Source organism: Miscanthus floridulus, chromosome 7 (assembly GCF_019320115.1).
Source record: "Miscanthus floridulus cultivar M001 chromosome 7, ASM1932011v1, whole genome shotgun sequence".
NCBI classification, from domain to species: domain Eukaryota; kingdom Viridiplantae; phylum Streptophyta; class Magnoliopsida; order Poales; family Poaceae; genus Miscanthus; species Miscanthus floridulus.
This window is the reverse complement of record NC_089586.1, coordinates 120,711,911-120,727,497: the sequence shown is the minus strand read 5'-3', so window position 1 is coordinate 120,727,497 and position 15,587 is coordinate 120,711,911. Positions and strand designations below refer to the sequence as shown.

Here is a 15,587-nt window from a genome sequence, read left to right as displayed (position 1 = left end):
CATAGATGAGCTAGGTTTTGCTGTGGCGACTTGGATTATGATTTCTTGTTTCTCTTTTTTGTTTGCTGAAAGATATAGCAAGGGTGGCTTTTGTTTTTGTTATTGAAATAACATTCAGAGCATCTACGAGAGTCTTTCTAAAACTCACTATCTAGCGAACTGATCATAGATTAGTTGGTTAGGTTCTCTGTGGTCGAACCTTCCCACCCGGGTTCAAATCATCGACTTAGCACGAGTGCTCACATTATGTTTTCAGTGGAAGGCGACATCCCCGTCGACAGCGAGGCGCCAATGGTGACTTCGTGAATCTCGAGATCTGTTGGCTCAGTCCTTCGAAGGTGCTCATAGGGGCAGGGTTTGCGTACTTGTATTCATAGAGGTGAGTGTGCGTGCGTGTTGTGGGCGTCTGCGTGTATTGTGTAATTCTAAAAAAAAACCTCACTATCTAAATTATCATTTAGAGAATCATTTGCATAAAATATCGTTTCTATATGATAACATCTTTTCTTTATCTTGTGCGCACTTTAGAGAGCCATTCTCGCTGTCTATCTTTGGCTAGCAAGAATTACGGAATAGAAGATGACTATATTTGGATAATCAATAAGAGAAGCTATTGGAGAGTATTCTTCACAAAAAATCTCTATTCTTAATAATTAGGAAGAATAGAGAGAGTTTTTTAGAGTTGCTCTTAGTATTTGGGAGCGGAATTATCCATGACATCCTAATCGAATTCAATGCCAGATTACATGCTCGACCTAATAAAACCTTAGCTTGGGTGTTATCGTGATAATCTAGGTTTCAAGGTGTATAATCTTTATTTATTTTGATACATATATATATTTTTCAAACAAATCAGGCATGAGTCCTTAGAGCATCTCCAGTAGTGTTGACTACCTATTTGTCTGTTTGATAGCCACCCATTTTCATACTACCTATATTTTGCTCCAACTCCATCAGTACTACCTAAAACAGGCTACCCAAATTAGTCAGTTGAGAATGACGTGTGGGTCCCTACATATCATCCTCTTCAGTGTTCTTCTTGCCCGAGGAGAGGTGGCCGGAGCAGAGTTCACTGGGGGAACGCCGGAGCAGAGGTGGCTGAGGAACGTCCGCCGCCTCCAGCGTCGACCTGGCTGCGCCCGTGCTGAGGAAGCCTGATTTGTTGTGCCAACATAAATAGGTAGTGGAGAGGAAAATTATTGGACCAACAAATTTAAGTAGTCTGATAGGTAGCCTGGAGTGCTTTTTTTTTTTGCCTCCACTATCAAATGTAGGATAAGTAATGGGTTTAGTTAGCCTGCTGAAGTTGGTCTAACTAAATACGAATAGGAAAGGTGAACTTGTATATACTGTACTTAAACATAATGCTCAAGCAGAAGAAACAAAACGCTATAATTCCATTTGTACGTGGGAGGGTTCCCAGCGAGAGGAGGGTGCTTTCATTAAAAATAAAGTTTTTTTTTGCGACTCATTAATAATAAAGGTTAGGATTACAATCAGATACGAGTTGGGGGGCATTTGCTCTCCATCGCACAATTTGCACATAAAACGCTTTGATAGTCGAGCTAATTTCGTGCGCTATTCTATAAATTACACTTTCTTCTAATCCATCAAAAAAAAAAAGAGTGCACAAATACACACCGGATGTATATATTTATTAAATTAAAAATAAAAATAATCACTCCTCCGTTTTTTAATCCGTCAGTCTATCTCACTATGTTGACTCTCCTGTCGTAGCTGGGTTGCTACATATCTGTTCTTTGGGACCAACGTCCCCAAATCTTTGTACTCTGCTTTATTAATGTTTAATACGTCAGTCCTTATAAAAAAAAAAGTCTATCTCACTATCTCACTCTACCTGTCTGCATCTCACTCTTGTTGTTCACACGGTTCTAATCTAAATCCAACACAGGAAAACTCGATGGTTTCATCCTGACGCATTTATTCTAACCATGAGTCAAGAAGTTCGAATTCAACTTCAGTTTCGTTCGTTTGCAGCCTGGAACGACCTGAACTGTTCATAGCCTGTAACTGTTTGATAATTTATACTGGCTTGGGAATGTTCCTGGCCTGAAACGGCATGGGACGCCTAACCGAACGGCGCCTTACCGTGATCACATTCACATGGATCGCGAAATCCGAATCTGAACCGCAGTGTGGTGAGGAGCTTTAAGTTGGTGGTGCCAAAACCCGGCTCCAAATATTACCTGAAGATGATACTCACAGTACAGTCGGACTTAGGATCATGTAACGCAATGGGTTACGGGCTACATCAGGCCCTCATGGTCATGGCAAAACTATCGCCTCAGCTTGCAGTGCAGAGCCACTGGGACTGGTGATGCGCCAATTAGTAGCCAGGATCGCCGTCCCTCTGATCTCTGATGACAGGTCCAATGCTTGTTTGCCCCGTCTTTTTAGTTCGAAAGATACAACTGACAAGATGCCAGAGTTAGTTAAAGACAGAAACATATGCACAAACCCAGTATCCGATAGCCTGACTTGGTCTTTTTGTCACTGAACGTGCTGCCGACGCAGCACACTATAGAATTAGTCCTGAATATGACGGATTATGACATTCTCATATGCATTCACGCATATCTTCCAAGTTTGGATGATCTTCCAGTCATGACATGTTCTATGCAAGTTATGAGTTGCAAATGGCTCGCTAATTACTCCGCTGCCAGGAAAAACAGCTGCCGCTGGCTGTCACAACAGTGTTCTGTGAGAGGAGGCAGCTACAGCAGTAGCCCCCAACAGAGTGGTGGAGGCAGGAATAATTTTTAGGTGTGACGGAGTTTATAAGAACCAACATATCAACTTGTATGACCTATTGACGTATGTATTCCATATCTATTTACTAGTACATAATACATATATTAAGTATTTTGTACAAACTTTAGGTACGGCAGCCGCCGAAGCTTGTCCAATTAACAGCTGTGAAAACAAGCTACCGAACAGCCCGGGTGCGTGTCCTCCTAAACAGCTGGCGTGCGTACTGTGACTGGGATGCACGCTTGTAAATGGAAGCATTCGTCACCGAGATAACAGAGCTGCAAGCTGTTGATGGCAGCCTGGCAGGTTCATGGGTCCTCATCGGAACTGTCATTGACCGTTTATTCATTTTTATTTATCGGGCGCCCCTGTCAGTGTCTCCATTATAAATACATACATCTTCGCTTCTACTTAGTACGAATTATGCGTTTGCTGCAGACGTTCTTCACTAGTCACAACTCACAACTGCACTACCACACTGAACGCTCTTAACAGCATTTTCTCTCGAGTGTCCGACGATGGGCGTCAGTAGGATGCCGGCGATCTGGGTACTACTACTAGGTGCGGTTTTTACGTTTGGTGTTGCAGTCAGCCCAGCTGAAGCGTCCAGGTCTCATCGTCACTACGATTTCGTCGTAAGTCTGTCCCCGGACGATCACTCGTCGGTGGCGCACACACACAAAAAACATATGCACAGAATCGCACATTTCTTCTGATGCTGTATGGTTAAACAAAACTGAACCTGCAGATAAAGAAAGCTGACTACACCAGGCTCTGCCAGCGGAAGAGCATCCTCACCGTGAACGGCCAGTTCCCCGGGCCAACCATCTACGCGCGCAAGGGCGACGTCGTCACCGTCACCGTTCACAACCATGGCGATAAAAACATAACAATCCATTGGTAATCACAATGATCCAACCCTAGCATCAAGTAGTCTTGCTACCCAAAACACATTTTCTTCAGCCCGGCCGGCCGGCGTCACAGTCACAACCATGGTGCAGGCACGGCGTGGACCAGCCGCGGAACCCGTGGTCCGACGGGCCGGAGTTCATCACGCAGTGCCCCATCCAGCCCGGCGACAACTTCACCTACAAGATCATCCTCTCCTGGGAAGAAGGCACGCTGTGGTGGCACGCGCACAGCGATTTCGACCGGAACACCGTGCACGGCGCCATCGTCATCCGCCCCAGGCGCGGCACTACCTACCCGTTCAAGAAACCGCACAAGGAGATACCAATCTTCCTTGGTACAGTACTATTATATAACGTCGCTTCAATGCGCATGCCTGATCGTGGAACAACGCTAGCTGTTTCGATCTGTTAAGTTTTGATTGGCATGCATGCAGGTGAGTGGTGGAAGAGCGACCTCCGGCAGGTGCTGGCCGACGCGCTCCGGACCGGCAGCGAGTTCAACGCATCCGACGCGAACACCATCAACGGCCAGCCAGGCGACCTGTTCCCGTGCTCCAGGGACGGCACGTTCAAGCTTCCCGTCGAGGACGGCAAGACGTACATGCTCCGCCTCATCAACGCGGTGTTCACCTACGAGTCCTTCTTCAGCGTCGCCGGGCACAGCCTCACCGTGGTCGGCACCGACGGCTCCTATGTGAAGCCGTTCTCCGTGGACTACATCTTCATCGCGCCGGGGCAGACGGTGACCGCTCTGCTCACGGCCGACCGCGCCTCGCGTGGGCTGCGGAACGCCCGGTACTACATGGCCGCGCGGCCGCTGTTGCCGAACAACCCGTTCGTCATCTTCAACAACAGCACCGCCACTGCCGTGCTGGAGTACGCCGACGACGCGGCGGCACCGGACCCGGAGTTCCCCGTCCTGCCGGCCATCAACGACAGCGCGGCGGCGGACGCGTACACGTCGCGCCTACGGTCGCTCGCCAGCGAGGAGCACCCGGTGAACGTGCCTCGCCACGTCCAGGAGCACATGCTCGTCACCCTCGCGGTGAACTTGATCGCGTGCTCGCCCGACGAGCACTGCCAGGGACCCCGTGGCAACCGCTTGGGCGCGAGCCTGAACAACGTCAGCTTCGAGGCGCCGCGGCACGCGAACATCCTCGACGCGTACTACCACAAGGTCCGTGGCCTGCACACGACCGACTTCCCCAGCAACCCGCCGCTGCTGTTCAACTTCACGGGCGACGTCCCTCCGGAGCTCTGGCTCACGAAGCGCGGCACGAAGGTGAAGGTGCTGGAGTACGGCACCACGGTGGAGGTGGTGCTGCAGAACACGGCGATCCTCGGCAGCGATAGCCACCCGATGCACCTGCACGGGTTCAGCTTCTACGTGGTGGGAACGGGTTCCGGCAACTTCGACAGACACAGGGACCCCGCCGGCTACAACTTGGTCGACCCGCCGTACCAGAACACGGTCGCTGTGCCCAGTTTCGGGTGGTCTGCGATCCGTTTCCGTGCCGAAAACCCTGGTGCGTACGTGTTGCTGTTTTGTGTTTGTTGTTTCTATATGCAAGTTTCAGTTATCGGTTCCTCATGATCATGTTTTTGGTATGGTTGTCTAGGTGTGTGGTTCATGCACTGTCACATTGAACGGCACATGGCGTGGGGGATGGACACCGTTTTCATCGTGAAGGATGGGAATGTACCGGAAGCTAATATGTTGCCACCGCCTCCGGGGATGCCTAGGTGTTGATGACCAAAGGTTGATATGGTACCGATTTCATTAGTAGCTTTTTTTTAAGGGAAGATTTCATTACTAGCCAGGCGCCCAGGCCTGGGCCAATTCTCGTTGGGCCTTTGAAAGCAGACTGCAACCCCAAACTCTGGCCAATCAAACTTCACCGATATTGTATTATGGCTAGATCAATTTGTATACTTCTATTGTTTTTCTTCTTTCTTGTTTGTTTATTGATTGTTGTGTGTAGCTAATCGTAACATTTTTTTTAATATCTATATACTTATACCTAATATTAAACAACGAGTTCAACTGTCCTTTTTTACTTTCCAAAATACCATGCATCCTTTACGTCCTATATGTGACCTGTACCCACGACCCGTGTTCATACGAGTATGACTCATGTCCAATGATAATATGAAATTCGATTTCAAAACGCATTGGAACCTGAACACATTTGCTAGTCTATTTAATACTAAAATATGGTAGTTTCACTCTCCGTTCTTTGGTCCGTCGTCCCTTCTTGTGTTCACATGCAAAATCTTCGCTGGTGGCGTGTCATGGCCAAGTCTAAGCCTTTGGGCATCGCGACTCGACGTGGCCTCCCGCATGCACGGGCCTGTGACTTGCTTTCCACATTTTCAACCTCATAATAGATACACATGATAGCTATACATTTAAGTTGAGTCAATCTAAACCCATATCCCCATCTTGGATTAATCATTTATGTACCTAGCATTTATTATAAACCTTAAGATTGATATGATTTAATTAAAATATGGTTTAGTCAAGCGTAACTAAACCTCTTCGCTACAACTAAAAAGCAGGACGAGCCTCGATCGCCCACTCCCTACGCCTACGCCTAACACACACCGTGGTTTTGTATGGTTTTCTCTCCACCATGTGATTGGTTGCATGCGTCCTTTACCTCTCTCTGGTTTTCTTTAAAAAACTAGCTTAGTGAATCAACAAAGCCCCCTCTAATCATTGTGACTCGATGAACAAAACCAAAATCTCTTCCTCACTAGCAACCTGAAAAATCATGCAAAGTTTCCCTGGCCAATAACTACCTTAAAAACTTTTCCTCCTCCTACTCGACCATGCCACTTCCTTTTCCAATCTAATGTTTCCCTATTGGGACTTGGGAGAGAGGAACTCAGCGGCGAATGCTTGAGATCAATGGCTAGCAATGGCACTGCTGGTGGGTTGTCTTCTCGACTTTATCATCTCACATTCTCAATGCCTCAATATCATGCTCTTCGCCTGGGCCTGGGCCATCGTGATGGCTTGCAACGGCAAGCCAGAGCCCGTTGCACTAAATTTGTCTTCGAAAAAGAAGGGGTCCCCATGAGCACCATCTTACCCTTCCTCCTTGCAGCCAACATCTTCTTCAAAGGTTAGAGAGAAAATCACACATAAATGTTGACGCACTCGTACGAAAACCGCATTTTAGTGGTAGTCAAAATTGGTCTATAAAGGTGGGTTTTCCAATCATCTCTAGTCAAGTGCCTATACAACCATTTCTATAAATCAATTTATATAGAGGCAGTTAATGCTTCTAGAAAGCAATTTATAAAGATGGTTGGTAATAACATGGCCTACTTGTATTTTTTTTTCAAAAAAAGGCCGTAAAAACCCTACTAGGGAGGCCACCACATCTAAGAACTTAAAACATATTTTTTGTACCCTAAACGATTTTAAATAAAAATGTCTATCAACTATAAAGGTGCAGATCTCTTCAAGCTCTACAACCTTGATATAATATTCACCTTCATCCAACTACATTTTGAAAAGTTATGTTTTTGTTGCACTAACACTAACCTTCTTTACAAATGCTTTTTATACAAACGATTCGTAACACTAACCGCTTCTAGAAATATTTCTAGAGATGTGGTACTAACCACCCTTGAAAATAGATGATTTTTTTAGGAGCGGCTAGAAACATTGATCGCCTATATAAATTGATTTCTGGATACCGATAATCTCAGAAATCAAGTTTAGAAATGGTTTTTAATGAACCCCTTTCGAAGTAAGAGACATTTGTGTAATAGTATGAGCTTTGAGGATGGCCAACGGATGGCCCAACGGATGGTCAACGGTTAGGTAGGTTTGGTAACTCGCGTGCTCTGACGTGGTGGCCCAACGGATGGTTCTGGTGCTCCAGCCTGTTCACTGGCCGTCAGACGTCAGTGGTATGCTGACAACTCGATCTCTAAACACCTGGTCAAACACTTAACTAATCTACTCTTACTTGATCTTCTCCACCGAGAAATTCCAGCGCAGGTTGACTCCACATGTCATTATGATACAAGTGTTAAATCTTAAAAAGTTCACGAATTAAATGTCAATTATCAAAATCTCTCCCGCTAAACATGTAAGTCAAGTGAAGATGATTACCTAAAGGGCGGATATGGCGATGAGGTCCAATGGAGACCTGTAAAAAAAATTGTGATCTATTTATATATTCATCTTTTCCTATCTTTTCAGTGAATCACACAATAAACTAATATATTCTTGTGAAAATGGTTAGAACGTGATGCCCTCTCGGGCTCACGGCTTCGTGTTAATATAGCCAGGAAGAGCCTCTGGAGTGGCGGTACAACTTGTACAACAAGAAGAAGCTAACTACTTTGATAACTTTAGATTACATCATAAGATTACATCAATTAGGAGATACCTATCCTATCTAACCGAAGCCGTGATACTTGCCTTCACCCGCAATCCAAGCCTGAGCGCACAACCAATCTTCAGGAGATATCAATCAACCAGATATTGCGGTCATGTGATCCTATTGGATATTCTTAACATCCCCCTCAATCACAACTTATCAGCGAGGTTGAGATTGTCTCTGAACATAACCATTTGCTTCTCTAGAAGAGGCTTAGTGAAGCCATCGCGCGATCTGATCCGTAGTGTTGATGAATCTGATGTCTAGGCGCTTTGCTGCAACTTGTTCGCGTACAAAATGAAAATCGATCTCTATATGCTTGGTGCGTGCATGAAATATAGGGTTAGCCGATAGGTACTTTGCGCCAAGATTATCACACCATAAACATGCTGCCAAAGGACGTGGACTACATAACTCATCAAGTAATTTTTGTACCCATATTACCTCTGCAGTAGCGTTGGCCAAAGACTTGTATTCAGCTTCTGTACTTGATCTTGAAATGGTAGGCTGTTTTCTTGCGCACCATGACACTAGGTTGCAACCTAGGAATACAACAAAGCCGCCTGTAGATCGTCTGTCATCAGGGCAATCGGCCCAATCAGCATCCGAAAAAGCACTTACAAGCAGAGTTAGATTTTCTAATTTTTAACCCTAGGCCGATTGTTCCTTGTACATATCTCAATATTCTCTTCACAGCTTCCCAATGAACGGTCGTCGGCGAGTGAAGGAATTGACAAACTTTGTTGACCGAAAAAGACAGATCTAGTCGTGTGAGGGTGAGATACTAGAGAGATCCAACAATGCTCCTGTATCTGGTTGAGTCCTCCACTCCTAACCGAGTGCCACTAGTGACTAAAAGCTTTTTGATAGTATTAAGGGGTGTTTTGACGGGTTTACACAACTGCATATTAACTCTCTTGAGGATATCAGAAGCATATCGTTCCTGTGTCAAAAGCAATCCACCTTTCTTTCTTTGAACCTGTATGCCAAGAAAATAGTGAAGGTTCTCGAGATCTTTGATTGCAAAGTCCTTCTCTAAATCTCGGAGAAGAGCATCAACTGCTTCCTATGATGAACTGGCCATAATTATATCATCAACATATACAAGCATAAAGATGACATGATTTCCTTTTCGATAAAAGAATAATGATGTGTCAGCTTTGGAGGGAACAAAGCCTAGACTCTGAAGTTTACCACACAACCTAGAATACCAGGCCTATGGTGCTTGTTTTAAACCATACAGGGATCTGTCAAGTTTGCATAAGTGATGTGGTTTGGTCTTATCTTCATAACCTTGCGGCTGTTTCATGTATACCTCTTCTTCAAGGAAACCATGCAAGAAAGCGTTCTGAACATCGAGTTGCCTCAAACACCAATCCTTAGACATAGCTAGAGAGAGCACAAGATGAATTGTGGCTGCTTTCACAACAGGACTAAAAGTATCCTCATAATCAATGTCGTATCGTTGTTTGAACCCCTTTGCTACTAGGCGTGCCTTATATATGTCAATTTTCCCATCTGATCTTCTTTTGATTTTATAGACCCACTTGCAATCTATCACATTTTTACCTTTTTGAGGTGGAACTAGATGCCAAGTTTTATTCCTGACCAATGCATCAAATTCAACATCCATAGCACGCTTCCAATTATTATCGACTAAGGCATGTTGCAAATCAATAGGACCTTCAGTGGTGGCTGCTAACTGACCATATCGAATAGTTCCATCTGTGTAAATTTTTGGTTTGCGTATACCTTGTTGTAGACGTGTGGTGGGTCGCTGGAGAGCCGGTGCTGCAGGCGATGTAGAAGATCCAGTGGCTTGATCTGTGGCTGGCGCAGAAGATCCAGCGAGCGAAGATCCAGTGGGTTGATCTGTGGCTGGCGCAGAAGATCCGGCGAGCGGCGGACCCAAGGGAGATTCTCCACCACCGGTTGAAATATCCTATCCCCCCGTCCGTAGAGCCAGGCAAGGTGAGTTTGAGACAGGTGGCGCACGCGGAGAGGATGCTGATGGAGCTGACGCGTTCATCCCGAGCGCAGGAGCTGACGCCACCGGATCCAAGACCGATCATGTCGGCTCCGCAGTGGAAGGTGCAGGTGAATCAGCCTAGGGATCACCGCCTGTTCCTGCCAAAACAGGAAATTGCTCGGGAGCATGAAATGACGCCTGTTTCCAGCCAGATTTAGTTCGTTTGACGCCGAATTTTTTTCATGTGCTGCACGCTTAGACATAGGGTTAGTATGCAGGGAATAATTATCAAAATGATCTGAAGAATTGTCATCCCCAAAATCATGAGAAGGATTTGTCAAAGTTGGAGGAAGGAGGAGAATTTCAGATCGTAATCGAGCACCGGCGTTTGGGTGGAGTTCGGCAAAGGGGAAGACGTGTTCATCGAAGACCACGTCTCGAAAAATATAGACACGTCCTTCATTGACATCCAGACACTTGAACCCCTTGTGTATGTTACTGTATCCTAGGAAGACACAACATTTGGAGCGGAATTGCAACTTGCGAGTGTTATAAGGCCGTAGATTCGGCCAACATGCGTAGCCAAAAGTACGAAGAGAGGAGTAGTCTGGTGTTTGATGAAACAGACATTCAAGAGGAGTTTGGTTATTGATAATTTTACTAGGGAGGCGATTAATAAGATAGGTGGAAGTGATGAAAGCTTCATCCCAAAATTTTAAGGGCATAGAAGCATGGGCTAAAAGCGAGAGACATACTTCAACAATATGGCGATGTTTGCATTCAGCGGAGCCATTTTGTTGATGTGCATAAGGGAATGAGACATGATGCGAGATGCCAATGCGCTGAAAGAAGGCATTCAGCTTTTGATATTCCCCTCCCTAGTCAGTTTGCATAGCGAGAATTTTTCTATCAAATTGGCGTTCAACCATAGCTTGGAATTCATGAAATATTTGAAAAACTTCAGATTTACGACGAAGCAAATAAATCCATGTAAACTTGCTGAAATCATCAATGAAGCTAACGTAATAACTGTTTTTGCCAACAGAAGTGGGCGCAGGACCCAAACATCAGAAAACACAAGTTTTAAGGGACTCAATGAGATACTCGTGGATCTAGGATAGGGTAGCTAGTGACTTTTGCCCTTTTGGAAAGCATCGTAAACAGTTTCTTTATTCAAATTGGCAACAAAGGGAATACTATTTTTGCTATGGACTTGCTGAACGACTGCAAAAGAAGGGTGGCCGAGACGACTATGCCACCTGGACGAAGGAGACTTGACAGCACCAAACGCCCCTTTATTTGATGATGGCCTAGACTTCAACGGGTAGAGGCCGCCTTCACATTCCCCTCTAAGGATGGTTTTTTCGTTGCCTGGTCCTTAATCAAAAAATAGTTGGGATGATATTCAATAAAAGCATGGTTATCGGATGTAAGACGATGAACGGATGTAAGGCTTTTGTTAGCTTCAGGAACATAAAGAACATTGTTTAGGATGAGATTTTGATTTGGGGGTACGAACAAAACTTCGACCCATTTGATTGATTCTCATACCTGCGCCATTAGCAGCATGAACCTTGTCGTTTCCATGGTACTTGTCCCTCACGGTGAGCTTCTCCAGCTCTCCCGTGATGTGGTCGGTAGCACCAGTGTCGGTGTACCAGTTGGTGTCGATCCCATATGACGTAGAGGAGTGTAGGGTCGAGATGGCGGACTAGAGGGGGGGGGGGGTGAATAGTCCTTTCTAAAATTAATTGCGTCGGCTAACTGAAACAAGTGCAAAATTATAACTATCGGTCTAGCTAAGACTACACCCCTCTATCTATGTTCTCTAGCACCTTCCAAAGATATTGATTAAGCAACAAAAGTGCCGGGCTAGCTAGAGCTTGCCTAACCAATTCTAGAAGCAAGGTCACACAAACCTATGCCACTAGTACTTTAAGCAGCAAGGGAGTTCCTATACAAACTAGTAAGCAAAAAGCATAAATATATCTAAGCTTACTAGCAATGCTCAATAACAAGGCAACCAATGCCAAATTAGGGAGCACAATTACTTAGCTACACAAACTAAGCAATGTGACTAATAAGGTTACACAAACCAAATTAGCCACGCAAGGGAGCTACTTCTATGCTACACAAGCAAGAAGGTAACTAGTAAGCTACACAAGTTGACTAATTACAAGAGCAACTACACAAGCACAATGTATATAAAAGTAATTACAAGCTTGTATAACGAGGATGCAAACCAACGGGAAGAACAAGGTTGACACGGTGATTTTTCTCCCGAGGTTCACGTGTTTGCCAACACGCTAGTCCCCGTTGTGTCGACCGCTCACTTGGTGGTTCGGCGGCTAATTGGCATCACCCGCCAAGCCCGCACATCGGGCACCGCAAGAACCTACCTTGAAAGTGAGGGTAGCTCAATGACACGCTCAACTAGAGTTGCTTTTTATGGCTCCCGCGGGGTGAGCACAATGCCCCTCACAAAGCTCTTCTTCGGAGCACCGCACAAGCTTCTTGTGGGCTTCGACAGAGACCACCACCAAGCCATCTAGGAGGTGGCAACCTCCAAGAGTAACAAGCACCACCGGCTTGCAACTCGATCACCTAGTGTCACTTGATGCAACCTCATGATGCAATCGCACTAGAATCGCTCTCTCACACAATCGGATGATCACTATCAAGCATATGTGAGATGGAGGGCTCCCAAGCACTCTCAAGCATGGACACAAAGTCCCTCGAGGTGCTCAGCCCTAGCCATGGCCGAGGCCACCTTCTATTTATAGCCCAATGGGCTAAACTAGCCATTACCCCTTCACTAGGCAAAACTCAGGACGACCGGACGCTCCGGTCATATCGACCGGACGCGGGACCTCAGCGTCTGGTCAACGGATGCTCGCCACGTGTCGCCTCCATTCAACCTCAGTCACTTGATCTCAACGGTCAAGTGATCATTAGACGCAGTTGCTCAAACTGACCAGACACAGCAACCCCCAGCGTCCGGTCGTTTCCAGTAAGGTACCAGTGGCGACCGGACACGTCCGGTCGGTCACGATCGGACACAGCGTCAACGTCCAATGCTTCTCCAACTTTTTTGTGTCGCCTATGTCATCATACGTTAGCCTAACCGGACGCATCCTACCAGCGTCCGGTTAGCGTTCAGTCACTTCCAGCGCCAGCGTCCGGTCGAAGACCAACGCCTGCACGCTCTCGGACGTAGGACCCCAGCGTTCGGTCACCACGTGACCAGCGTCTGGTCCACTCTGTGAGACCCTGTCTTTTCTGTATAGGGCTCCAGTGGCACCGTCGGACTGTCTGCACTCTACGGCCGGACACTCCGCCGGTGGAGTTTCAAACCCTTCTCGCCTCCGTTTCATCGCCGAGTTGATCCACAACAACTCCAACTTCATCTCCTTTGTAAATGTGCCAACACCACCAGGTGTACACCATCATGTGTATGTGTGTTAGCATTTTCACAATAATTTTCCAAAGGATTAGCCACTCAACTTGCCATGCCACTCAATCCTAGCGACGATGCAAAGTTAGATCACTCGAGTGGCACTAGATGACCGATATGCAAACAAGTTTGCCCCTCTTGATAGTATGGTCATCTATCCTAAACCCGGTCATCAACTTCTCTACACACCTATGACCGGTGAAATGAAATGCCCTAGGATATACCTTTGCCTTGCGCATTCCATTCCATCTCCTCCAATGTCGATGCAACACATGCACCAACATGATCAACAATGATATGATCCATTTCATATCATCACGTGATCATATTGGTTCATCGATCTTGACTTCACTTGATTTTCACCGTTGCCTTCGTCCATCGGCGCCAAGTCTTGCTCAAGCTTCACCGCCATGCGGTCCATCGCTCCAAAGCCTCCGACTTGCCCTTCACGCTTGCAACCGGTCCATCAAGCCAAGTCTTGTCTTGATCTTCTTCACCTTGATCACATGACTCAATGTCATGTCTCATGTGCAATGAGCTCCTTCATCATCACATGTGTGAGCTTTGCAATATCTCCAAGCCATTTTCACCTTCATGGCATATGTTGCTCACACATATGTACCTGTGGACTAATCACCTATGTATCTCACATAAACACAATTAGTCCACCTAGGTTGTCACTCAATTACCAAAACCACACAAGGACCTTTTAAGGAGGTAGATCAGGATTGCTCTGGTGGGCTGGTGAAGGAAGCGTCAAAACGCTTGAAGCAGTGGAGTGCGGTGTGGCTCTCCTTGCCACAGAGCTGGCAGATGGGTTTATCATCGTTGTAGTTTATGCCGGGGGCGCCCGCTGTTGTTGTTGTTGCCACGGCTGTGGCCATGCCCGCGTCCTCGGCAACCACTACCACGGTTGAAACCGCCACGGCGTCCACATGTAGCCGTGTTAGCAGATGAACCGGATCCACCGTGTAGGAGATCCATCCGATGTTCCCAGCTCACTAGCTGGGTGTAGAGCTCGCCCAAAGATAGCGGCTCCGTGCGTGCCACGACAACCGAGACTGTTTACACCAAAATTTGGAAGGAAAGTCACAAGGACCTAGAAGCTCCTAGGATCGTACCATCAAGGGATCAGTTGCGGGCGGATTAGAAATAGCTGATTCAGACACAAAATCTAGGAATCGGCTTTCTTCGGACAACGCCAGCAGATAACGACAAGGCTACGCTCAACGGTAGGACGAAAACATGTTGGACTCTACAAAAAGGGAAAGATTAGAGTCCAAGTTATCTTAAGTTAGGAATATTTTTATTTTTATGCCAAATTCTGTAACAAATCATGCTCAAATAGGATTCATGTTTAGGCTCCGGGTATAAATACCAAACCCCAGCTATTGTAAGGGACAACCAATCAATCAAATACAAGTCAATTTACATTTTTTGGCTCCGGCCAACCCTTAGGAGTAGGAGTAGAGTAGATCTCGATGAGTTCTTCAGCGAGTACGGCTGCATCGATCCGGTCAACCTCCACTGCTTGTCTATAAGTACCATCATGGTTTATACCTCTGTTCGTATGGCTGCATCGATTCGGTCGACCCCCACTGCAACTCTGGTATAGGCTAGTTATCGACTCTTGCCTAGTTCAAGTATGGCCTGTGTGATTCTGCCTCACACCCCACTGCTTGAACTAGATCAAGGTCAAGTTATTCGGCTCTACCTTTGAATGGCAGTCTTTGGTAGATTCATTAAGTTACCGATATTGCTTATTGCTTTCATTGTTTATCTAATTACAGCAATATCACTCTGCCCGATTGAGATTGATCTAGGATCGGCCTTATATCTTATTTAACCCATCGTTTGCTAATCTTAAACTGATCTAATCTACATCTTAAATGATGAGTTATGTTTTTATTGGTTGTTTTATATCAATCTTAATCGTGCATAGCTGTGCGGTTAAGGCATGTTCGATCTTGAGTAGATCTATCGGTTAGCGAGAACCGTTTCATGGCCCGTTATCACGGCCTGTGGGATTCTGCCTCTCACCCCACTATTAGCACCGTGGAGCGGGGATCGTTAGTTGATAG

General features: G+C 46.1%; 1 protein-coding gene across 1 annotated transcript; it reads left to right on the top strand.

The window, feature by feature from the left end:
* Positions 1-3,290: 3,290 nt before the first annotated feature.
* On the top strand, positions 3,291-5,523 carry LOC136464506 (laccase-21-like). Its single transcript, XM_066463451.1, has 5 exons — positions 3,291-3,407; positions 3,521-3,672; positions 3,774-4,018; positions 4,118-5,209; positions 5,303-5,523. The coding sequence occupies exons 1-5, from the start codon at positions 3,291-3,293 to the stop codon at positions 5,431-5,433; spliced, it is 1,737 nt and encodes a 578-aa protein (XP_066319548.1). The 3' UTR covers positions 5,434-5,523.
* Positions 5,524-15,587: the final 10,064 nt, after the last annotated feature.